Raw genomic sequence first — 26,618 nt, 5'->3', positions numbered from 1 at the left:
TAGGGACGGATGACCCTCGGGATATAGAAATGGTTTGTGGTTATGTTTTGTGACAACCCTCACTAAACCAGGTATCCGTACGACTTAATTAATAATTAATTACTGCTTAATTACCGTGCTTACCTGAAATTGTGGATAAACTGCTACTTGAATGTTGATACATGTACATACTTGCATCATACTCTATTTACTGTCACTACATTATTTACATGCTGAACCTTAGTGACAAACATGATGCACAAAAGCACAGTAGTACAATGAACGGATAACCTATTGAACGTGCTGTCATAACCAGCACCAGGCAGATACTGCCTCTAAGGCCTGTATGAGCCAGAAATATTTTACTACACCAATAGTGAGTGTAGAGATACAAGGGTTGTAGAACTGCGTCTCTAGGAATAAGTTACAGTGACAGGATGTGCCTAAAACGAACTCTAAGTACAAAACTCAGCACTTTAACTAAAAATTCAGCACTTGGTTAACTAATAAAGTGCCAAAACATGAGAAAAATGTTACTAGACACTTTCCAAAGTGTCGGGAATAAGTTGTGTCACTAAAATAATAATAACGACACTTTAAAGCTTTGTTAAGCGCTTTAACGGATTACTATCCAACCGAACAACCGGACTATACTCGGAACATAAAAATATTGCCATATACATTATTTGTCTTTTTCTAAGCCAGTTAGGGTCCCTGAATACCCTAACACCCACTGTAATGCACAACGCACTAGTAACCGGGTTAATCCCTAAACCAACTTAACTTAACCTAACTAATATCTAACTAATGGTTGGATTTGAACTAGGAACCCCCCCCCCCTAACCAAACCGTCCCCAAGAGGGGGACACACATTGTCCTTAACTTGATTATTTTATTTCCTCTTGTCTAATATCAAGAAAGCACTTAAACCATTGGACCATAATCTTGAAATTGTCTATAAGATCAAGGGTTAACACTCCATAACATTCATCACATTTCAACTCACAACAACACTCCCTCTCTCTCTCAAGAAGCTCTCGGCCGAACTCCCCTATACATCCATCAAATTTTCAAGTTTTGTTCAAGTCATTCCAAGATCATACAAGTGTTAAGGATCACCCACAAGGAGGCTTGGTGCATTCGGAAGGCGAAGGACCTCACCTCATTGCTTTTATCCACTCATTTTGCGTCTAGATTCTTCCCTAGCCTCGAGCTAGTAGTAAGTTGCTTGAATCACCTTCTCGAACTATTTTAAGATGGTTAAAATGATATGTAACAGTTAAAAGTCATGAACATGCAAGATGATACATAAAAGTCGACTAAAAATGCTAGTAATGATGGTTAAAAGCTTGAATGTTGTGTAAATCTTGTAGTATTTGATTTGTGTAGTCATATAGGCCCGATCTATGTTGTGGTAGCTCGGATCATCGTTTAACCCGGATTGGTCATGATCATGGATCATGACATAGAGCTTGTTTAAGTGTAACAAGGGTTAAGTGATGAAACTCTACCACACATCAAACTTGAACTTGTGTAAAAATGATTTTACTTACGAAATAGTGTTTAAAACTAGTAGATCTACGGATCTACAAGCGGTATTTTCAAAGGACCGGGTGTCAAAGAAACCATATTTTCTAAAAATGGATCTTACACTAACAAGGATGATTTTTAGAACACACGAGTGTGTAACACATAAAGTTTCGACAAAATAACTATTTTTGTAAAGATTTACAAGAAGATGTAAAAACGGAATTTCTTTAAAAACGAGGTTTTTATGAAACCGGATTGATATATATAAAGATCCACTAAAAGTAATGAGATTTACTTCATAGTTTTGGAAAACTACAAGTTCATGTGATTTTTGTGATTTACATATTTATTTACTAGTTTGTTGTTCCGGACATTGTTTTAATTGAATGAAAGGATTGTTGGTTTGATTTATAAAAGAAAATGATACGCTTGAAAGCGTGGCCACCTCCCGTTACAGAGGAAACTCTAGCGAAATTTTTCCGAAAACCTAACACTTAGAATTATTTTCACCACAAGTGTTAGAAATACTTTTCGACTTGTTTTCAAATTATAAGTTTCGCCATGACTTTATTTACAAAATATCGGAGGTGGGATTTTCACAAAATTAAACGTGATTAATATATGTTTAGTAAATATATATTTTTCATATAGTTACTTGTCATGTATTTATGATTATTTTGTGAAGATACAAATATTATTTTTAGGGTAAAAATAATACTATCGAATGTTAACAAATCCAAAATAATACGAACGCCTCTACGTTAAATATATAAGTTACACCGGTAATTATTATTACCACTCGATCGTTAAAACGTAACTTACGCATTTTTAAGAAAATATGACTGAACGCGTATTTTGTCAAGGTATTATTTTGGGAAAATTATATAATAGAAAATATAATATTTTTGAGAAAAATACTTATATTTTGGAGTTAGAAATAAAATATATTTTAAGTGAGACTTAATAATATATTTCGAACACACATGTATTAAATCCCCCATCCTTGGGAAGGAAAATGATTACCAAGTATATACAGAATGTAAACACGAAATAGTTGTCTAACTATTTCCCAAAAACTTAAACCATAAAGCTAAGGCACGGCCGTCCGTCTAATAGAGTTAGTACGTGTAGGTCGTCGCACAGCTGCTTGAGCAGGAGATATACTTGGTAGAGACGCACCACTGTGAGTTCATGTCCCCCTTTTCTCTTAACTGTTTTCAGTTTTAAACTGCGGGGGTGAAATACATGTTACTATGATTACAAGTACTGTATACATGGTATGGTTAGCGTAAGGAGGTTTACTACTTAGATCATGTGAGTGGGTAGGCGCAACATGAGGCCATTAATCCTCATGGTAGGACCGAGGGACAGGAGCGGTAGATCTATCTGGGTGTAGCGAGCCCAGCCCCAGGCCAAACTAGAAACGGACCTCGGGGTGACTTTGTGCCCAACGCATAAATCCGCTAGGTTTGAGTGTTCCTACTTGCACTTCACACATATCAATGGCCTTGCAAACCATTGGTGATCTCTTTTTCCTTATTTGCTACATACCAGGATTTTATACATTCAATGGTTTATTTACTCACTTACGCATGAACTCGCTCAACATTATTGTTGATTTTTCAACTTACATGTATTTCAGGGAATTAAAGGATCTGGCGCGGTATGACACGTTTTCCCGCTGCACTAGTTACGAGGTCATCCGGTTTTGGGGATGTGACTCTTTCCTGGACAAGTCACAGTCCTTAAACTATGTTTATGTCATGTTGATGATTGTGTTTGTTGAACAATTTTTATATCGTTAGGATGTGTTTCCGTTGAGACAATGTTGTTGTATTTGGTTTTTAAAACTTAATTAAATGGATGATCTTGCATGGTTTTATTTCATATAGCTTTGTTGTGGTTAAGCTATGGTATTAAGAAGTCACACCAAAATAACCACGCTTCCGCAAAGCCAGGGTGTGACAGCTTGGTATCAGAGCTCTGATCATAGCGAACTAGGATTCCTTCTCGAGTCTAGACTATGATCACTAGGGCTCTCACGAAAACATTTTTACTGCATACCACTTAAGTCCAGATCCAAAACGTTTTTATAAACAAAGTTGAGCACATTTTATTTATTATTTATAGGCTCAGTCTGGGAGGCTGAGGCTCGGTCTGAGAGGCCGAGGCTCGGTCTAAGAGATCGAGGTAGATGGCTAGTGAGACTAGGAAGAGCAGTCTAAGAGGCTGGGAGAATTTGGCTAGCGAGACTAGGAGTATCAGTCTAGGAGACTGGGAGGCTAGTGGGACTAGGAGAATTATTTGATTGCTTACTTGGTGACTAATGTGTTTACCTGATTGTATGATTGATTATTTGTGCATATTTGTGTTTATGTTACAGACACATGGACTCGTCCGGCACTGGTGATTCAGACACCACAGGCCCTAGACCTATAGTATCAGACGACCTAGAGTCTTCAGAGCGCGAGGTTCACACATCCGACGTTACTAGCACAGACGAGGATGACTTTCAGCCCTTTGCGTTACTAATGGTGCTGATGAGCTCGCTGATGGCCCTTTGGCCGGGGACCTACCGCTTGTAGAGATCCCTGCTCCCATACCCTTGGCTGTTTATCCTGCTTATGATTTGCTTCTCGACGCCGACGCTGATGGCGACGTCGATCTGTTTGACGATGAGCTCCTAGAGGACGAGGAGGAGGGTGAGGCCCTTATCGCCGACGGAGGACTTTTACTGCTCGCAGATGCTCCAGCTGCGGAGTCACCTGCACACTCACCCGCTCCAGACTCCTTCGAGTCTGTGGCCTCCGCACCTTCACACACTCAGAGTGCGCAGCACTTCTCTCACAGTTCAGACCCAGATAGAGCATCCTCTGTAGCCCCTGTTCCTAGCTTTGCTTTCGACCACTATGATGAGGAGGATTCCGATCCTGTTTTTCCCCCAGGATTCGACCCGGACCGGGAGATAGAGTTCATCCACTTGGATCAGCCTATGGTTGATCCAGTAGACCCAGTTGACCCTGCATTCGCTGACGATGCAGATTTTGATATGGAGTTCATTGATCCCGAGCCTGTCATGGTCCCTGAGCAGGTAGCCGCTCTAGACCCTGCGTTTGAGCATGACCCAATTCATGCTGGCGCACCCATTATTGAGCCTGTGATTGCTGACCCACCTATTGATGATCACCCTGTGGATGCTCTGTTGTTGGAGGGTGATCATGTCATTGCTGCTGATCATGTTGATCCCCCACTTATTGCTGATGCACCTGTTGACCCTTTTGTTGCACCCCACCTTGATCCCAGGTATGCGCACGCACAGCACGGGTGGATTCCTGCTGATGACGAGGTTCCACCTATTCCCCCTCAGATCACTGATACTCGTCACGTTGATACCTCTTTTACATTCCCTCAGTTTACACCTCCAGCTCGACCTGGAGAGGGTTCTTCGGCCCATCCTTTTGGACATGTACCGGTATCTATCCCTGCTATACCACCGTCTTCTACTACTTTTTCCCCGGTTCCACCACCTGTATCACCTTTTGATCCAGCCAGTGAGCCATTCCTTTGGTCGTCACCACCGGTTATGCCACCGACCGACCCCTACCATCCTTTCCACATGGGATACTCTATTGAGGACATTTTGATGTCATTCGTTGCCCAGCACGAGGCACACACCCGGCGCATTCAGGAGCTTGAGAGAGCTCAGCCGCCGCCGTGTCAGTGCCAGGGTCAGACCCACCCTACTTCATTGCAGCACCCTCGACCTTTACCACCGGACTATGCTGCACGCCTTTCGGCACTTGAGCAGCAGGTTGCTTCTTGGTTGCGTACCCAGAGAGCCATGGAGGAGGATTGGCTCCAGTTACATCGTTTATTCTACACCCACTTCCCCCTCCTCCACCGCCATCATTGTAGAGCTCTTCAGTATCGTATGGGTAGACGTTAGTGAGAAGACGGCGATTGCTTTTGACTGCACAACATTTTTGGAGACCACCTTCTGACTCTGACTTTTGTTGATCATGTATATGGGATGTATTGACACTGATTTGATATAGTTTTTGGACTGGGGTGATGTAGCCCTTAGTCGACTGATGTTGTATGACACTATGATGTACTTGTACACTTACTATGTGGTCTCAATATATGGCAATCGCAGTATTCTCATCATATTTGACGCTTGATTTGGTTATTTATATTTTATGACATGGGTTGTTGTGTGATTGATATAATTGAAACATGAGATGCTATGTGATTAGTCTATTTATAACATGAGATGTTACGTGCAATTACTATTATTATATACGTACGTTTTACTATGGCCTGACCTACGTAAATAAATCTTTAGAAGATGCCGAGACGTCAAACGCCGATGCCTACCAATGAGGCAGAACTCTAGCAAATCATCGCTGCTGCCATCGCACAATACGCCGCCTCTCAAGGAGGGACTAGTGGAAGTAACTCTGGCAACCCTGGCAACAACAACCCACCTCATGGGTGCACCTACAAGAAGTTTCTAGACTGCAAGCCTGTCAACTTTGATGGCACAGGAGGTGCTGTCGCCTTTGTTCGTTGGGCTGAGAAAACTGAATCTGTTCTTCGCATGAGCAAATGTGCACCAGACCAGCAAGTCACCTATATTTCTGGGCTATTCTTGGATGGAGCCCTATCTTGGTGGAATTTGCAAGTACAGACACTTGGTGAAGCTGCTGCCTACGCACTAACCTGGACCAAACTGAAGGAACTTATGCGCAAAAAGTACTGCTCCTGCGCGGAAATCCAAAAATTGGAAACTGAATTCTGGCATTTGAAAATGGAAGGTCCAAAGATCGCAGAAGACGTTCAGAGGTTTCACGACCTGTCACATGTGGTACCCTATATGGTCACTCCAGAGTTCAAGCGGATTGAATGTTTCATTTGGGGATTAGCTCCTCAAATCATAAGCATGGTGACCTCCTCCAAGCCTGCGACAATTACTGAGGCGATTGATTTGAGCGTGGCTCTCACTGAGGAGGCTATTCGCCCGAACAAGTTCGATGAGATCGAGGCAAAGAAGAAAGAGACTCACGTCGAGTCATCAGGAGGTAACAAGCGTAAGTTCTCGAACTTCAGGCAAGGCACCAGCGGGGTGGTTAAGAAAGGAGAATCAAGCATGCCAGCTCAGGTTACAGCTGGTAGTGGAAAGAAAGGAAAAGGATATATGGGCACCCAACCCAAGTGTAATACCTGCCAACGACACCATTCTGGGCATTGTACTATGAAAGTATGCGAAGCATGTGGAAAACCTGGCCACTTGAAGGATTCTTGTTGGGCTACTATTGGCCAGGGAGGCCAGGGAGGATTCGGAAGCAGAAATAATAATCGGGGTGGGAATGGAAATCGCCCACAAGGAAACAATAGAGGTAATGGAAATCGAGGCAACAATACTAATCAAGCGGGCGCTGTGAATCGTAACCAAAGGAATAATCAAGCTGGTGGAAATGGGCAAAGACCCGGATGCTTCAACTGTGGTGATCTTGGGCACTACAAGAGGAACTGCCCAGAGTTAAACCAAGCCCGTGGAAGAGTGTTTAATATCGAAGCGAGGGAAGCACGCAAGGATCCCAATGTCGTTACTGGTACGTTCCCTGTAAACCAACGCTATGCGTCCGTTTTATTTGATACTGGCGCCGATTATAGCTTTGTATCGTTAGAGTTTAAGAATATGCTTAGTCTAGCCGCTAGTAAATTAGATATTCCGTACTCAATCGAATTGGCCAATGGGAAGTTAGTAGAAGCCAATGAAGTTATCAGAGGTTGTGTGATCGAATTGGGAGAGCGTGAGTTTGCTCTGGATCTACTACCAGTCCAGTTGGGAAGCTTCGATGTGGTGGTAGGAATGGATTGGTTATCAGGCAACAAGGCAGAAATAGTTTGTCACGAAAAGGTCGTTCGTATCCCAACCGAAGATGGTGATACAATTGTGGTTCACGGAGAGAAGCGTGATACGCCGTTAAGAATTATCAGCTGCCTCAAAGCGCGAAAGTGTTTACAGAAGGGATGTGCTGCCTTCCTGGCACACATTGTAGATAAGAAAGCTGCGGAACCAAAGATCGAAGACATCCCTGTCGTGAGGGAATATCCAGAAGTCTTCCCAGAGGACTTGCCTGGACTGCCACCTCAGAGGCAAGTAGAGTTTCACATCGATTTAGTTCCAGGCGCCGCGCCTGTGGCTAAGGCACCTTATAGACTTGCTCCATCTGAGATGCAGGAACTGTCGACACAACTTCAAGAGTTGTTAGACAAGGGATTTATCCGACCAAGCTTCTCGCATTGGGGAGCTCCAGTTTTGTTTGTCAAGAAGAAGGACGGTAGTTTCCGTATGTGTATTGACTATCGGGAGTTGAATAAACTGACGATCAAGAATAGATACCCTCTACCAAGGATTGATGATCTGTTTGACCAACTGCAAGGTTCAAGCTTTTATTCAAAGATCGACCTTCGATCTGGATACCATCAGTTAAGGATACAAGAGGAGAGTATCCCAAAGACAGCCTTCAGAACTCGATATGGACACTACGAGTTCTTAGTTATGCCGTTTGGGTTGACAAACGCACCTGCAGTGTTCATGGATTTGATGAACAGAGTTTGTAAGCCGTACTTGGATAAGTTCGTGATAGTGTTCATCGATGATATCTTGATTTATTCAAAGACGAAGGCTGAGCACGAACAGCATCTAAGAGCCATTTTGGAGTTGCTGAAGAAGGAACAGCTGTATCCCAAGTTCTCTAAGTGCGAGTTTTGGCTACGAGAAGTCCAGTTCCTTGGACACGTGGTGAATGGAGATGGAATCCACGTGGATCCCACCAAGATCGAAGCGATTAAGAATTGGGAAACGCCAAAGACGCCAACCGAAATTCGACAATTTTTAGGTTTGGCTGGTTACTACCGAAGATTCATTGAGGATTTTTCAAAAATCGCTCAACCATTGACGCTCCTCACGCAGAAAGATAAGAAGTTTGGTTGGGGAATCAAACAGGAAGAAGCATTCCAGATATTGAAAGATAAGCTCTGCAATGCGCCAATCTTAGCACTACCAGAAGGTACAAATGATTTCGTGGTATACTGCGACGCTTCGCGTCAAGGTTTGGGTTGCGTGTTGATGCAACGCCAAAAGGTTATTGCTTACGCATCGCGTCAATTGAAAGTGCACGAAAAGAACTATACCACACATGATTTGGAACTTGGCGCAGTGGTTTTTGCCTTAAAAATCTGGAGACACTACCTTTATGGTACGAAGTGTACAATCTTCACAGATCATAAGAGCCTACAACACATATTCAATCAGAAGGAGTGGAATATGAGACAAAGACGGTGGGTTGAGTTGTTGAATGATTACGACTGCGAGATAAAGTATCATCCAAGGAAGGCGAATGTGGTCGCCGATGCCCTAAGTCGAAAGGAGAGGATCAAGCCCATAAGGGTTAGGGCTTTAGAGATGATTATCCAGACCGATCTTTCCTTGCGCATTCGTGCCGCGCAAAAAGAAGCTCTTAAGGAAAGAAACCTTGAAGAGGAATATCTCCGTGGGATGGAGAAGCAATTGGTGCCAAACGAGGAAGGAACGTTATGTTTTGAGAAAAGGATTTAGGTTCCTTTGTTTGGAGGTTTGAGGAAGGTTATTTTCGATGAAGCTCACAAATCGCGGTACTCTATCCATCCAGGAGCGGATAAGATGTACCAAGATCTTAAAGATTATTATTGGTGGCCTAGGATGAAAGGCGATGTTGCTGTTTATGTGAGCAAGTGTTTAACATGCGCTAAGGTTAAAGTGGAATACCAGAAGCCTTCAAGACTTCTGCAACAACCAGAAATTCCCAAGTGGAAATGGGAACAAATCACCATGGATTTTATTACAAAGTTGCCAAGAACGCCAAGAGGCCATGACACTATTTGGGTAATAGTGGATCGATTAACGAAGTCAGCACACTTCTTACCTATCACAGAGAAGGATAATACAAGCAAGTTGGCCGAAATTTACATGAGAGAGATAGTTACACGCCATGGAGTACCTCTCTCGATAATCTCTGACAGAGATGGAAGGTTCGTATCAAGGATTTGGCAATCCTTCCAAGAAGCTTTTGGCTCGCAATTGAATATGAGCACCGTGTTTCACCCACAGACCGACGGGCAAAGCGAACGGACGATACAGACTTTGGAAGACATGCTGAGAGCGTGTGTTATGGATTTGGGCGGTAGCTGGGATAAACATTTGCCACTGGTCGAATTTTCATACAACAACATCTACCACACCAGTATTGGTGCCGCGCCATTCGAAGCTCTATATGGCCGCAAGTGCAGGTCACCGCGTTGTTGGTCTGACGCAGGTGATAGACAATTGGTTGGTCCTAATGTGGTCCAGGAAACCACATATAAGATTGCACAGATCCGAGATCGCATCAATGCGGCTCGTGACCGTCAGAAAGCCTACGCGGATCGGAAAAGGAAACCTCTAGAGTTTGAGGTAGGTGATATGGTTTTGTTGAAAGTATCACCCTGGAAGGGTGTGGCACGCTTCGGGAAGCGTGGGAAGTTGAATCCGCGGTATATTGGTCCGTTCAGAATTTTGGGAAGAATTGGGCTAGTAGCATACAAGCTGGACTTACCTGCTGAACTGAATGGTGTTCACGATACATTTCATGTATCCAATTTGAAGAAAAGTCCAACTCAAGATACCGTTGTCATTCCTACCGACGAAATTCATGTTGACGACACGCTCCACTTCGTTGAAGAACCCGTTGAGGTTACGGATTGGAAAGTGAACAAGACCCGCCGGAGCAGTGTCAAGCTTGTCAAGGTTCGTTGGAATGCCAGACATGGTCCTGAATACATGCAAGATGGTTAAAATGATATGTAACGGTTAAAAGTCATGAACATGCAAGATGATACATAAAAGTCGACTAAAAATGCTAGTAATGATGGTTAAAAGCTTGAATGTTGTGTAAATCTTGTAGTATTTGATTTGTGTAGTTATATAGGCCCGATCTATGTTGTGGTAGCTCGGATCATCGTTTAACCCGCATTGGTCATGATCATGGATCATGACATAGAGCTTGTTTAAGTGTAACAAGGGTTAAGTGATGAAACTCTACCACACATCAAACTTGAACTTGTGTAAAAATGATTTTACTTACGAAATAGTGTTTAAAACTAGTAGATCTACGGATCTACAAGCGGTATTTTCAAAGGACCGAGTGTCAAAGAAACCATATTTTCTAAAAATGGATCTTACACTAACAAGGATGATTTTTAGAACACACGAGTGTGTAACACATAAAGTTTCGACAAAATAACTATTTTTGTAAAAATTTACAAGAAGATGTAAAGACGGAATTTCTTTAAAAACGAGGTTTTTATGAAACCGGATTGATATATATAAAGATCCACTAAAAGTAATGAGATTTACTTCATAGTTTTGGAAAACTACAAGTTCATGTGATTTTTGCGATTTACATATTTATTTACTAGTTTGTTGTTCCGGACATTGTTTTGATTGAATGAAAGGATTGTTGGTTTGATTTATAAAATAAAATGATACGCTTGAAAGCGTGGCCACCTCCCGTTACAGAGGAAACTCTGGCGAAATTTTTCCAAAAACCTAACACTTCGAATTATTTTTACCACAAGTGTTAGAAATACTTTTCGACTTGTTTTCAAATTATAAGTTTCGCCACGACTTTATTTACAAAATATCGGAGGTGGGATTTTCACAAAATTAAACGTGATTAATATATGTTTAGTAAATATATATTTTTCATAACGTTACTTGTCATGTATTTATGATTATTTTGTGAAGATACAAATATTATTTTTAGGGTAAAAATAATACTATCGAATGTGAACAAATCCAAAATAATACGAACGCCTCTACGTTAAATATATAAGTTACACAGGTAATTTTTATTACCACTCGATTGTTAAAACTTAACTTACGCATTTTTAAGAAAATATGACTGAACGCGTATTTTGTCAAGGTATTATTTTGGGAAAATTATATAATAGAAAATATAATATTTTTGAGAAAAATACTTATTTTGGAGTTAGAAATAAAATATATTTTAAGTGAGACTTAATAATATATTTTGAACACACATGTATTAAATCCCCCATCCTTGGGAAGGAAAATGATTACCAAATATATACAGAATGTAAACACGAAATAGTTGTCTAACTATTTCCCAAAAACTTAAACCATAAAGCTAAGGCACGGCCGTCCGTCTAATAGAGTTAGTACGTGTAGGTCGTCGCACAGCTGCTTGAGTAGGAGATATACTTGGTAGAGACGCACCACTGTGAGTTCATGTCCCCCTTTTCTCTTAACTGTTTTCAGTTTTAAACTGCGGGGGTGAAATACATGTTACTATGATTACAAGTACTTTATACATGGTATGGTTAGCGTAAGGAGGTTTACTACTTAGATCATGTGAGTGGGTAGGCACAACATGAGGCCATTAATCCTCATGGTAGGACCGAGGGACAGGAGCGGTAGATCTATCTGGGTGTAGCGAGCCCAGCCCCAGGCCAAACTAGAAACGGACCTCGGGGTGACTTTGTGCCCAACGCATAAATCCGCTAGGTTTGAGTCTTCCTACTTGCACTTCACACATATCAATGGCATTGCAAACCATTGGTGATCTCTTTTTCCTTATTTGCTACATACCAGGATTTTATACATTCAAATGTTTATTTACTCATTTACGCATGAACTCGCTCAACATTATTGTTGATTTTTCAACTTACATGTATTTCAGGGAATTAAAGTATCTGGCGCGGTATGACACATTTTCCCGCTGCACTAGTTACGAGGTCATCCGGTTTAGGGGATGTGACTCTTTCCTGGACAAGTCACAGTCCTTAAACTATGTTTATGTCATGTTGATGATTGTGTTTGTTGAACAATGTTTATGTCGTTAGGATGTGTTTCCGTTGAGACAATGTTGTTGTATTTGGTTTTTAAAACGTAATTAAATGGATGATCTTGCATGGTTTTATTTCATATAGCTTTGTTGTGGTTAAGCTATGGTATTAAGAAGTCACACCAAAATAACCACGCTTCCGCAAAGCCAGGGTGTGACATGTTTAGCTTCCTCAACCCTTAGATCCCAATAACCTAACCTCTTTTTGTATGCCCCGATCAGTTGGAACTTGCAACCGGATTTCCTGGTCCCGCTGCGTCTGACCGTGGCTGTTGATTTGTACTCGCCGGCACAATCGCACGTAAGCCAAATTTTTTACAGTTGACCGTTGCCCTGTTTATCGTAGATGGTGCGTTTGGTGACGAGGGCGTAGCCATTTACGCGTCCAATGTCTCTACACCACTCTACCAATTCATCCATGCTAGCGAATTTCTAACAAAAACACTTATATGTGTCAATTAATGATTAACTCAAATGATTAACCCATCGGTTTAGTTTTAGTATAAACGGGTTCGGGTCAGATTCAGGTTGAACCTGCGAACCCGTTTGGGTTAACGGGTCGGGTTCGGGTCAACATGGTTGGGTTGGCGGGTTGACCCGTTACAATATATTTTACGTCATAAATTAAATGGAGTGCGTATGTTTATGCTATGATTATAAGTTAAAAAGAGAAATTAACATAGATTTCATAATTTAAATATATATATATATATATATATATATATATTTGTGTTTTTTAAGTAAATTTTAACTTTAATATATTAATTTCAATAAAAAAAATATAAAAATTCGGGTTTAATGGGTCGTGTTCGGGTCAACCCATGAAACTTCGGGTCGTGTTCGGGTTCTTATGTATGATACGATTTTCGGGTTCGGGTCGAGTTCGGGTTTGTGTAAAATTTTCAGGTTCAGGTCGGGTTGAACCCACCAACACGCGAACACGACCCGTTGAGCAACCCTAATCTAAGATTTTAATAAAAACAACATCAAACGTAAAAACACTAAAATAGTTAACGTACAACAAATAAACATATAATTAAATGTTATACCTGCTTGTTTTGAAACTCACTACGCTCCTCGTCAGCATTTGGACCCTCCGGCGGTTTATCACTTATGGGAGGAGAATGAGAACTATCAGTCGGCGGTCCAACACTAACAGGAGGGGCTTCAAAATTAACCGGGTGTTGCAATAGATAATAACCAGCATAATTAGCTGAAGGCATCCAAACCCCAAGTATCTTGATCTGCATCAGACGCAAGAATGGGATCGAACAGAGCATTCAAATCAAACACCACTTTGTTATCTTCAGTGTTATCATAACTCCTCTGATTCGCCTCGTTATCAAACACATTAAAAAAGTTAACCCAACCCGACATTATAGCGTAAATAATTTGAATACAGAGAAAAATAGAAGAAACGAATAGAAGTTGAATGAAAATGAATGAAATTAGTGTCGTTTATATAGAGAATTTTACGGAATATTACATCGTTTCAAATGATTAACACGCGAATCGAGGAATCTAACGTCGAATCAAATAACTCGCACGAATATCGAGGAATCTAACCTCTAATCACATAACTCGCACGAGAATCGAGGAATATAACATCGAATCAGAGAATCTTACGTCTACTCGCACGTGAATCGAGGAATAATACGTCGCGTCAAATAGTAATAAAACAATAAAATAAACGAAATTCATTGTATACGGGCCGTATAGGTATATACGACCGTATAACGGACCACAGTATAATCTTATTCTAACATGGTTGATACGGGCCGTATAAGGTTATACGGCCCATATAGAATAAAGTGAACCGACAAAGGCTGTGCCGGTTCACTTTATTCTATACGAGCCGTATAATCTTATACGGCCCGTATCAACCTTGTTAGAATAAGATTATACCATGTGAATTTATTAGGACCTTTGTTTACTTCCATAAAAGCTCACAACAAGTGAAGATCTATACATACATACATGTGAGGACAGAAAGGTCACCCAAAATTTACTAATAACCACTCAAAGACTCCCTTGCCTTTTTAGACCCTATAAAGCACTCCTTCGCTGCTTGATTTCATCCTCATCGTATCCAGTGGCGGACACAAGATTTTTTTTCAATGCGGTTCACTTTTTTCGGTTTTCAAATTTTTGACAAACAAAGGTTAAAATTTTCGGGTTGTCGTTTGGGTCGGGTCAGGATGAGGAACATAATAAAATACAATACCATAACAAAATTATATAATCATCTCTCATTAGAAAACACACAATAAACATACGATGTCTTTCGAAACGAAAAAAAACATTACAAACTTTTAGAGTTGTTCCCAACGGGTTTTCATCTTTTGAAAACGATCCATTACATCGTCGACCAAAACATTGGCAAGAAGGTCTCTTTCGATAACAAATGCAACAATCGTTCATATAATCATCACCCATTCGATTACGCAAATCCGTCTTCACATGTTTCATTGACGAAAAACACCTCTCAACACTTGCCGTTGCAACTGGTAGAATTAATGCTAACTTCAATAAACGATAGACCAACATATACCTCAAATGTTTCTTTGTTTCCACCATCCTCTTTTCAAGATTAGATATCCCATTCATGTTAGCAAACATTCCATCTTTTCTCATAATAATAATGTAGTTGCCATGCTTTTGGCTAGGTTGACGATGCTTCTGAAAGGCACTCCTAATAGATTGTTTTGGTTTACGCAAATCGTCACATTTTTTAAGTGCTTTGTTGTGAAAACTATTTGGCTTACCTACATGAATACCCAATCTATCTTTTTTGCTCCAACCATTGTATCCGTCGGTCACAAATGCATCTTTTTGACCACTTTCTTTGAACAATTAGCAAACCAAGCAAAATATGGCATCCGATTTACACTATATTCTAACCAACATCCAAATTCATTAAACCAATCGGGACTAAATTGTCTTAATCTACCACCAATATCTCGTTTTGGAAAAAAAACATGACTTGCGGTTGACATGGGCCTTTATTCAGATACGCCCGTCTAATTTCATCTCTTTGGGTTACGTCATAAGACGAAATTGGTTTTCGTTCGGCAGGATCCCATGGAAGGTCTTCCAAATCAATTCTCATACGAGCATTACTTGAAGAAGATGAGACAGTGGCGGACTTAAAGTGTTAGTAGGGGTAGCACGGGCTACCCCTCAACCCCGTCTACGTAGTGTGAAAATACCCCTTAACTTTATTTTGGTAGTGTAAAAATACCACTCAACTTCGTTTCTATTATATAAATGATACCCCTAATTCTAAAAAAAAAAAGAGTTAATTGCTCGGATGGTCCCTGTGGTTTCACGTTTTTTCACGTTTAGTCCCTACGTTTTGAAAATAGCATGTATGCTCCCTATGGTTTGTCATTTTGTTACTCGGATAGTCCCCCAACATTTACTCTGGGGACTATCCGAGTAACAAAATGACAAACCATAGGGAGCATACCTGCTATTTTCAAACTAACTGACATCTACTCAGGGACTATCCGAGTAACAAAATGACAAACCATAGAGAGCATACCTGCTATTTTCAAAAGGTGGGGACTAAACGTGAAAAAAGTTGAAACCACAGGGACCATCCGAGCAATTAACTCAAAAAAAAATTAGGATACCCCTAACCTTTTGGGCTAGTTCCACCACTAAGATGAGACATGAAACTTTGTTTTCATTGATGATGTTTTATATCTGAAAAAACAAACAACACCTTTGATTCTAATGGTATAAAAACGAGTTTGGGTTTAAGGGTGTGACAATATATGACTCAGATCTAATATTATAAGAAACTGAGTTTGGGTTTAAGGGTGTGACAATATATGACTCAGATTCTAATATTATAAGAAACTGAGTTTGGGTTTTGGATTCTAATAGTATAAGAAGCCTGTTTAGTTATAAACTTACACCTACGATCAATGTAGTCATCCAATGTTTCCACAGACGCTATTTCAAATTCACATGTTAAAATTACAATGACCAAACAAGTGGCAGAACAGATAAATACGAAAACACCAACACTTTTTTTTAACATTTTTATTACATTATAAAGCAAAATATTATACAATTATTTAAAAAAATTTATAATGCTATAATTTTAGGTTTTCTTAATTAAACTACTAAACCTTTTATATTACAATTTGACCACAAAAGTTTTTCTAATAAAATTCTATACTTCGTAGTTAAATAATTTCATTATTCTACTTCGAAGAAGAACAGAAGAAAAACCAAAATTTTTTTTTTGTAGGTCCTAGCAATATATTAAAAAAAAAAAAGAAAAAGCATGTCAATCGTTTTCACACACATGCTTTCCTCCACTGTAATCCAGCATCTAGGGGTGCAAACGAGCTGAGCTGAGTCCGAGCTTGACCAGGCTCGAGCTCGAGCTCGTTAAACATATAAAAGCTCGAGCTCGAGTTCGGCTTGAAGGTAATTTTTCAAGCTCGAGCCGAGCTGAGCTGAGTCCGAGCTCGACCAGGCTCGAGCTCGAGCTCGTTAAACATATAAAAACTCGAGCTCGAGTTCGGCTTGAAGGTAATTTTTCAAGCTCGAGCTCGGCTCGAGCTCGACTCGTTTGGTATTTATTAATTAATTTATATTAATTATAATTGTTATACATATATTTTAGTTAGTTTTTATATTTATATAAATGGTAATTATTATTATATAAATATATGTTTAATATATTAAAAAAAACAGAAAGCTCGTTTAGGATCGGGCTCGGGCTCGTTTACTAAATGAGCTTGTTTTAGGCTCGCGCACGAGCTCGAGCTCGTTTAAGCTCGGCTCGTTCGAGCTTTTTATCAAGCCGAGCTCGAGTAGCTCGCGAGTAGCTCGGCTCGTTTGCACCCCTAAGCATCTTCAACTTGTTTTTATGATACTAAAGGAAAAAAACGCACATTAACTTTCAAAATACATAGTAGTAGTTGTTGTTGTTATTATTAAAAATTAAATTAAATTTAAATTTAAAAACAAGTTGAAATTCATTGTAAAACACCAATTGATACGGATGTTTTTAAATATGAGCACACAAGTTTCTCAACTTTTAGTCCCTAAAAAAATTGAATGTCAACGTTTGTTGTATGCTTGGTATTGTTTGCTCGTCACATATATTTAAAAGTTGAAAGCTTCTTATTCATATTTTAAAAGTTTGATCATATTTAATGTGTTTTGATTAATGTGGTATTTAAATTCAATCTTTCAAGTTTAAAGTTTGATTATATTTAACAAACTAGTGGCGAACCCGCGCGTTGCCGCGGGAAGCGACGAGAATTTGATTGGTATCGATTCAACAATATAATACCAATAGATGCTATAGCAGGCGAAAGAAAGATCATAAAAACTGATGTCGTAACATGAAAAAAGTAAATTGTTCCTGTGTTCAGTTTTAGTAGCGGCTCAATCTATACATAACACATACGTTGTAATTTAAAAAAACCGTACTATAAAATCGATACATACTTACAACACAATATGCACATGGCTTACTAAAAATAACAATTGTTTGGCTTTACTAAAATAACAATTGTTTGAAAGGTTAAAGTGCATCAAGTATCTTACAGAGATTCAAAGAACTTGCACTGACTACAAAACTTAGGATCGGATTTCCAGCATGATCAACAAAATGTGTGCTCAATCCAAAAGTATTCTCATGCCTGCGCAATGACTCTGCCTAGGGATGTCTTTGTGAAATATTTGTATCCTCTGGGCCCGTTAACAAAGGGAGCAACGGTTACAGTTATTGAAGCTATTGGAACTGAATCAGGGTCTATGAATTCATTGTCGTTGCTGAAAGCATTAGATAGGTGGTAGATGATTCTTCCACCATAGCTTCATTTGACTGAAGAGTTACAGTCTCCATTCTGTCTACAGATGGGCCTGTGTGAAACGGGCCGGGTTGAGTGTTACCAGATTCAACTTGATTTGGTAGATTTGGAGGAACCGTACGGGTTTCAGTTGAGGTGAGCTTATGTTCGAGTGTGTTACTTCTAGAGTGGATTTTCGATTAGAGCTTCTAATGGGACCAGCATTCAAAGAAGCCCAATTGTTATCAGTATCTTGTTGGCTTGATTTTGAATATCAATTTTAAACAGACTGGCTATAAAGGGGTTAAACACGTCAACCCAAACACGACCCATTTATTAAACGGGCCAGAAATAATAACCAAAAACCCGATTAAAAGGGAAAACGATAATATACCTTCATGTTATCGGTTCTCCTCCCAAACGTCTCAATCAACAATTTCAATGTAACCATGGTTCCCTTGAGTACAGGAGGCTTTCCGTTTATCTGAGCATACGTATCTTTTAACCTCACACAATCAAATTCCACTATATTGTGACCCGCCCACACTCTTCCTGTCAAACAATCCATTTTGACACCAATCGTCACATTTTGACAGTTACAAATAAAAACAAAAACAAAGACAGTTTTACCATGCAAGATGTCGTAAACCTTATCTGCAATCTCAGGGAATGTTGGGCAGGAAACAACGTTGTTAGCAGTAATACCGTTGTAGCGTATCAATACCCCTTCCAAGGATAGCCTGTTGAGATCCCTTCAAACAGAACACCCATATTCCATTCATTTGACCTGTGAATCTGTCCCTTCACCATTATTTTGGGTTTATTAGCTTCTAAACACTGACACACTTTTTTATAGTTTGAAAGCTCTTTATCGTAGGCTGGCTGATTATAATTACAGAAGTAATATCGTTTCGATTCCAACTTCTGAGATGGGATTTAACACCCCAAATCATGTTGAAGTTCTTTATACATGTTATCAAACTTAAAAGGTATTTTATTCCTCAAGGAACAGAAGAAAAAAGCCCATAGCTTAACCTGTGGTATGCATACGCGATTGGGAATGTAAAAAGATGATGTTATTAGTTCTCCAATTCATTGATCCTGTAAACAAGTGGAAATGATTCATGTTTAGATATATCCTAAAAAATCACACTAAAGTACTCGTTTTTTTTAGTTTTAAATAGATTCAAGATTCAAGTAAACAGTTGACCAGATGTCGAAAGTAAACATTCTCACCTGATAAAATGTTGCGAAAGGAAAACGAGCACGAGACATTATATTTCACCCGCAACAAATTCACTAAGTTTCTTAGCACAGGGTTTTAAAAGTCCCCAGGAACGGCTTCCAACCATATTTTCCACACCAGTTTCGGAAATCATAACCCCTTACCTAAACATAAAATTAATATATATATATATATATATATATATATCTCTGTGTGTGTGTGTGTGTGTCAAAAGGGTCAATTTAAAGCGACTTGTAACTGGTTCTCCGTAGTGAAATATAAAGCCCCGTACCAGAATCGACCCAACACGACCTCTCAGATCACATATATAAAAACCTTAATGGTTTTTATCACATATCTCTATATCTCTGGTAGTTTGTTGAACACCACTATGAGACGTCATTTTCAACGTGAAAGGGCTGGAGTTAGAACAACATCACCAATGACCATACAACCCCATTTTTTATATATATTTTTTACTATTCAACATTATTATTTTTGTTTTTTTAAGAAAAAATAAATTAACTGGATAGTGAATATCTTTAGGTCACGAGAACTTTAGCTTCTTACGGTCGCCAGTCAACCCTCAAACAAATTCACGTACCTTCGCATCTAGATCCTCCGTAGCCACGACCGGTTGTGGTCGCTAGGGCGGCGGTTGCCGCCACACAACCCTAACACCATCAGAGGAAGAGATAACCACTAAAAGCAACAAAATCATATACATTTCATGGTCTAAGAATATCTTTCTTTTAATTACAACCCAACACCCACATATATGTCCTAAAATATTTGAATATTTTATAAAACGCAGGTTCAAACGTATCACCTAATTTTCATTAGGCCATGGTCATAGAACACTGTATGAATAATAGCGAACATAGTTCTAAAACTCTCTTTTAATTTAACTGAAATTATTCATCAACTAACACTTAAAAGGTTAGATGATTTCTTGATAAACAAGTTGATTGGCACATCAACAGTTGCAGAGAGGGTAGAGAGAATACCAGAGCCTTTAACATCAATTGATCAAATTCTTCATATTCCCATCCAAAAAAGCCCTATCTGAATAAGCAAAAACCCCTAAACATAAAGCAATCAACAACCAATAAAATTGTAACTGCAAAATCGACACTGGGAAATCAAAAGATCACAAATTGGAATATCAGTGATGAACTAAAACTGCAAGGTACTCAATCATAATCGACAATTAACATCACGTAATAATCAACAATTCAACATATGCATAAATAAAAATCGAGAGAAGAAACCTGGATTACCGGGGTCCCTCCGGTGTGTTTTCTCTCTCTCATCTATAATATGTGCTTCATATGGTATTATAGATGATGCACGCAGTAGGGTTTTAAGGGGGGCATATTTGGGAACAGGGGACAAAAAAATGGGTATATTAGCAGGAGACCTACTCTGGCGTCTTAAAATTGTTATAGAAAATTCTATTTTTGTGCTAATGAAATACCTCTTCCCCTCCACGAGTAACCTCTTAATCAGTAACCTCTTCCCCTTCATGAGGAACCGATTCAAGGCTAGAGCTCAACCAATTCGTCTCCATCCAGGTTACTGATGCCCATCTCTCCCTTTATAATACCTTTGTTTGGTAATATAATGGGAGGATGAATGAAGTGAAGATAACGATCAGGTATCGTTCAATTAATATCAATCATCAATTGATTTCATTAATAATTGTATCCACCGTTTCTTTCTCCTTTTTTCAATTATACAGTTTTTTAGGTATAAGCTGAGGGAGGGAGGGGTAGGATGGGAAGAAAAACTGTTAAAAATGGAGATTTGTTATTGCCTTTTGGACTGCCATCTTAAAACTTTATTGTAAATTACTATTTAGTATATAGGAGATGCTTAGATATGATTCGTATACAAATAGAAATAATCATTTAAAAAGTGAGAATCAACGATACTTTTCTAATATACATCTTACATTCCTTATTTTTATAAATGAATACATAATTGTTTAAATTTTTGTTTCTTGATATTCCGACATATATTTAAAAAAATATAGTTGTAAGCCATAGCGAATGCGGGTGCCGTGACGAACTGATCCGCTATCAAAATCGGTACCGTTGTTGGTGTTATTGGAACGGGTATCAGTATTATTTTTTTATGGTTTTAGGTCAACGTAAAGCATGTAGCAAAATATTTTTTTATCGTATTACAAGTTTATTTTTGTGGTAGCATAACAATGTTAATGTTACGGCACAACACAAATCAAATATCTGCCGCATAGCGTGGGCCAATCAACTAGTTAGTATTGTTTGGCATTACTAAACAATACAAAACTTTAAAAATAGGTATTCAACTTTGGCATTACTAAACAATACAAAAATTTAAAAACATTAAGGCATCCAACTTTGTTTTTTGTATGATACTAAAGGAAAAAAACGCACATTAATTTTCAAAATAGTTGTTAGTATTATTTGGCATTACTAAACTATACAAAACTTTAAATAATTTAAGGTGGATTTTATACAAATATAGAATCCGGCAAATGTGATTTTAAACACACTCATATGTGTTGGCGGTAATTTCCGACTCATCACAAGTCGGTGATGTGAAAAGGGTGACAAAAGAGTTCAAGTCACAAGTCGGTGAACTTGAGGGATCAATGTTGACAAATTGGTCATAATTGGTTAAGTTTCCTAATTACATTATAATTATATTTGGTAATATCTTGGTCACCAAGTTAGGGTTATATGGTAATGTCTTGGTCACCAAGCTAGGGGTAGCCTATATAAACCAAGGTAGGGTTAGGCATTATTAAGACAAGAGTCAAGAGAAGATAAACCGAGTTATGGTTTATGAGTTATTGTAATCAAGTTTTTTGAGTTATATTTTCTTGGTTATAATAAAAGTTCATTGGAGAGTTATTCCATTCGTTCTTGTTCTTGTGTTTGATTATTCGATTGGGACTTGAATTGGTATCAGAGCCAAGTTCAAGAACCTTAATCGAATAAGTCGCCGCCGGAAGAAGCCGTCGTTGCGAGAAGAATACCTCACGTCGCCGCGGTGTTTTCGATTGAACTAAGCCGAGTTCAGCCGTTGTCGGTCACTGCCACTTGCGTTCTCGTTGCAGGTTTGAAAAAAAACAAAGGTAAAAGGTTCTCGTGGAGACTTCTTGAAGAATTAATAGAGGTGACAACACAAAAGTCAAACAAGTGGTTTCTATATTTTTTTTCAGCTACGATTAAAAAAAGAATTGAAACAAAAAGTTTGTTTTATTTGAGCTACGATTGACAAAAAAAAAATAATAGACACAGAAAGAGGTTAAAACAATATGTTATTTTCTTTTGGAACAACGTTCGAAACAAAAAGAATATAATGACAAGTTTGGTTTATTATTTTCTGTGGGTTTAAACCTTAGTTGGGGTTTATCAGTAAACGTTGTTTGGGTTGAACAAATGGTTCAATTCGAGGTTTGATTTTTATTCGGTTTTCGAGAGGTATTCGTGACCGGGTTTCTGTGAGCAAACGCGTTCGTTTCTAAAAAGGTCGTTCAGAAATCAATGACGAATGGGGATAGACCACCACCGGTTGTGGTCAAGGATCAAAGTACCACAACTTTACAGTGTCCAATGTTAACCGAAACAAATTACAACATCTGGGCGATTCGTATCAAAGCAATATTCAAGGTTTATGGAATACAGAGAGCTTTAGAACCAGGTGAAGAAGAGGTAGAAGCCAAAAAGGATGACATGGCAGTTGCACTTCTACTTCAAGCAATACCCGAAGAGCTCGTGTTTCAAGTAGCTCAGTTTCAGACTGCAAAGGAAATCTGGGAAGCGTTGAAGACACGGTATGTTGGGGTTGAACGGGTTCGAGAGGCAAAGCTTGAGCAACTGGAAAACGAGTTCGAATCCTTGAAGATGAAAGAAACAGAGACAGTTGATTCTTTCGCAGGCAGGATAAGTCAGTTGGTTATCAAGGCAGCCAGTTTGGGAACCACCTATGAAAACAGAAAGCTTACCAGAAAGTTATTAGGCTCTGTTCCAGCAAAGTATGTTCCAATTGTAGCTTCAATTGAACAATTTGCAGATTTGAAGACTATGACGTTTCAGGAAGCGGTTGGTAGACTGAAGACGTTCGAAGACAGGATTAAAGGTATCGAGTCTTTAGCAGAAAATCAAGGTAATCTAATGTTTGCCAATGGTGAGTCATACTCGAAATCCAAATCCTATGAAATACGCGTGGGCGTGGCGGTTCACGTTACCGAGGTAGACGTCAAGACTGGGATGATGAGGACCAAGATGGAGTCAAAGCCGAGACGATCAAGATCATGGGTCAAAGCAAACGGGTCAAAGAAGAACCAATGATCGCCAAAAAGGAAGGAAAGATAGATCACAGGTTCAGTGTTACCGTTGTGATAAATTTGGTCACTTCGCGTCAGGATGTCCGGATCGTATGAAGAAACAAGATGAAGCTAACTTAGCTAAAAACGATGATTTTGATCCATCATTATTCATGATGAGATGTGATCAAGAGACGGTTTTTCTAAATGAAGAATGGGTGAATCCAAAGCGTTTCGAGACTGAGCCAATGGAGAAAGACACTTCGTATCTCGACAATGGAGCATCGAATCACATGACGGGTAATCGAGCTTATTTCTTTGAACTTAATGAGCGTGTCACGGGAAAGGTGAAGTTTGGAGATGGATCTTGTATTGATATACGGGGAAAGGGATCGGTATTACTTGAAGGGAAAACGGGGGAGAAGCGCCTGTTAACCGATGTTTACTACATACCGAGTTTGCAAAGCAATATCATAAGTCTTGGTCAAGCAACGGAAGGTGGATGCGACATTCACATGAAACGTGATTTGCTAACCATTCATGATGATACAGGAAAACTTATGATGAAGGTGACAAGGACCAAGAACCGTTTGTACAAGATCAACCTCAAGATAGCAAGTCCCGGTACACAAGCTAACATGATTGGAATACAAAATTTTGCGGGTAGGGATCTACAGAGAGTTGAACTGAAAGATGATACAGCAAGTACGAGTCAGAATCTTCTCAAAGATCTAAGTTTAATGAAGAAACCCAAAATTCAAAGTCCAAAGAAAAATGTTCAAGAATTCAAAGAAAAGGTTAAGCAAGAGATTCAAACCCAAGGAGGTACATTTAATGATCCAAGAAAGCTAGTGTTTGCTCAAGATCGCAGCCGAGTCAATGGTGGTGCGAGTTCTTATGATCAAAGGACGAGTTGTGGAAAAAGGACTAGTCGAGTACAAGGTCGCAAGAATGTTCGAGCTAGGAAAGAGCCGAAAAACACAGCTAGAGATCAAGATGTATTCTATGAGAATCAAGACAAAGAAGACATGATAAAGCCTACTTATTTCGAGTCGGAAATTAAGGGGGTAATTTTTGGCGGTAATTCCCGACTCATCACAAGTCGGTGATGTGAAAAGGGTGACAAAAGAGTTCAAGTCACAAGTCGGTGAACTTGAGGGATCAATGTTGACAAGTTGGTCATAATTGGTTAAGTTTCCTAATTACATTATAATTATATTTGGTAATATCTTGGTCACCAAGTTAGGGTTATATGGTAATGTCTTGGTCACCAAGTTAGGGGTAGCCTATATAAACCAAGGTAGGGTTAGGCATTATTAAGACAATAGTCAAGAGAAGATAAACCGAGTTATGGTTTATGAGTTATTGTAATCAAGTTTTTTGAGTTATATTTTCTTGGTTATAATAAAAGTTCATTGGAGAGTTATTCCATTCGTTCTTGTTCTTGTGTTTGATTATTCGATTGGGACTTGAATATGAATAAATAAATAAACGCAAATATTATAAATAGAGGTGATTGTGAACATACTAACTCAATTTGGGATTTTAGAAATCATGTATCGTTTGAAGCATAATATTAGTTCTACTTTAGGATTAATTATCTTATATATACACATTACTGATACTCGTAGCTCTGTTATAAATGATCTTGCTTTGGGTTTTACTCGTCTCCCTTTCAACAAGTCATATTATATCAATCATAAACCTTATAATCTTCCTCTTGAGGAGAGATATAGCTTCATCAATGGTGTTCACAAACTATGGGTTTTTTCTACCGATGAACCATTATCTCGCTGCAGTCCCACCCTCCCTCGCTCTGAGTTATTCATCAATGTAAGTGTGGTATTTTGTAATAAGATTGATATTCTGGTTTTATGTTTTGATCTAGTTAACCATGCATGTGTGTTATCTTGAATGGTGTAGGGTTACATATACTTTACGGGTGTTTGGCAGTTTGAAGCACATGTGTTTGTCCCAAACGGGACGACTGGTGTGAGCCTAATGCAAGTGTTTGGGGGATATCCGCATGTTACAAATACAACGCTAATGGTTCGAGTGTACGATGGAAATCTTTACTACTATAAATACGAGGTTATTTCTAGCGACATGTATGATAAATGGTTCCGTTTGAATGTTATCCGTGACGTCGAAGGAGACACAGTTAATGTCTACATAAATGGAGTTCTCAAGTTTGAAGGGCAAGGCCGAGGTGGAGCCATGCATTATTTCAAATGTGGAGTCTATGCTCAAGACCAAGATTCTTATTATATGGAATCTCGGTGGAAACACATCAATATATATAAGAAATCCAAATAATTTTCAAAGTGTTCCTTTCTTATAAATGTAACATGGTATGGCAATAATTCTTATTTCAGGTCATCTTATAAATGTAACGTGAACATGATAAGACAATAATTCATATTTATCGTATGTTTAATGATCTTAGGCTCAGGTCATCATATATGCATGATTTGCGAGACCAAAGACTAGTTTAGTTAGTTTTCTTTTTCTCTTGAAAAGATCCTACTTTTATTAATATTCTTTTCTCTTGAGGTGGTTACATTAGCAAAATATTCTAAATCCAATCTTCAACAACTTACAAAAACTTAAAAAAGAAGAAAATTTCGATAAGATATAGGAACACCATTAGTAGAATATATTATAATAAGATTACGATAGGGAAGAAACCAAATCCAACGGGTAGTTTATATCATTAAATGTACATATACTTAAAGGTTTGTCTATAAATGACACTTTTTTCTAAAGAGTTGTGTTTTAAAATTTTGGCATAATGT

The 26,618-nt window shown here is 38.9% G+C and overlaps 1 protein-coding gene and 1 long non-coding RNA gene across 9 annotated transcripts; one reads left to right on the top strand and one right to left on the bottom strand.

Annotated features, from left to right (window-relative positions):
• Positions 1-17,896: 17,896 nt before the first annotated feature.
• LOC110879828 lies at positions 17,897-21,284 on the bottom strand. 8 transcript variants are annotated; one of them, XR_004875416.1, is made up of 6 exons: positions 20,110-21,283; positions 19,517-19,669; positions 19,316-19,381; positions 18,911-19,067; positions 18,675-18,832; positions 17,897-18,573 (listed from the first exon to the last, which is right to left on the bottom strand). It is a non-coding gene; the product is annotated as an uncharacterized LOC110879828 (long non-coding RNA). The 8 variants fall into 8 exon arrangements; XR_004875418.1 differs by having other exon boundaries at positions 18,911-19,032; XR_004875414.1 differs by having other exon boundaries at positions 18,911-19,075; positions 20,110-21,281.
• A 3,879-nt stretch (positions 21,285-25,163) lies between these two features.
• On the top strand, positions 25,164-26,139 carry LOC118485111 (citrate-binding protein-like). Its single transcript, XM_035981362.1, has 2 exons — positions 25,164-25,656; positions 25,747-26,139. The coding sequence occupies exons 1-2, from the start codon at positions 25,378-25,380 to the stop codon at positions 26,137-26,139; spliced, it is 672 nt and encodes a 223-aa protein (XP_035837255.1). The 5' UTR covers positions 25,164-25,377.
• The last annotated feature ends 479 nt before the right edge of the window (positions 26,140-26,618 follow it).

The sequence above is a fragment of the Helianthus annuus genome, chromosome 12, assembly GCF_002127325.2.
Source record: "Helianthus annuus cultivar XRQ/B chromosome 12, HanXRQr2.0-SUNRISE, whole genome shotgun sequence".
Lineage (NCBI taxonomy): Eukaryota > Viridiplantae > Streptophyta > Magnoliopsida > Asterales > Asteraceae > Helianthus > Helianthus annuus.
This window is presented reverse-complemented; position numbering and strand designations above follow the sequence as displayed.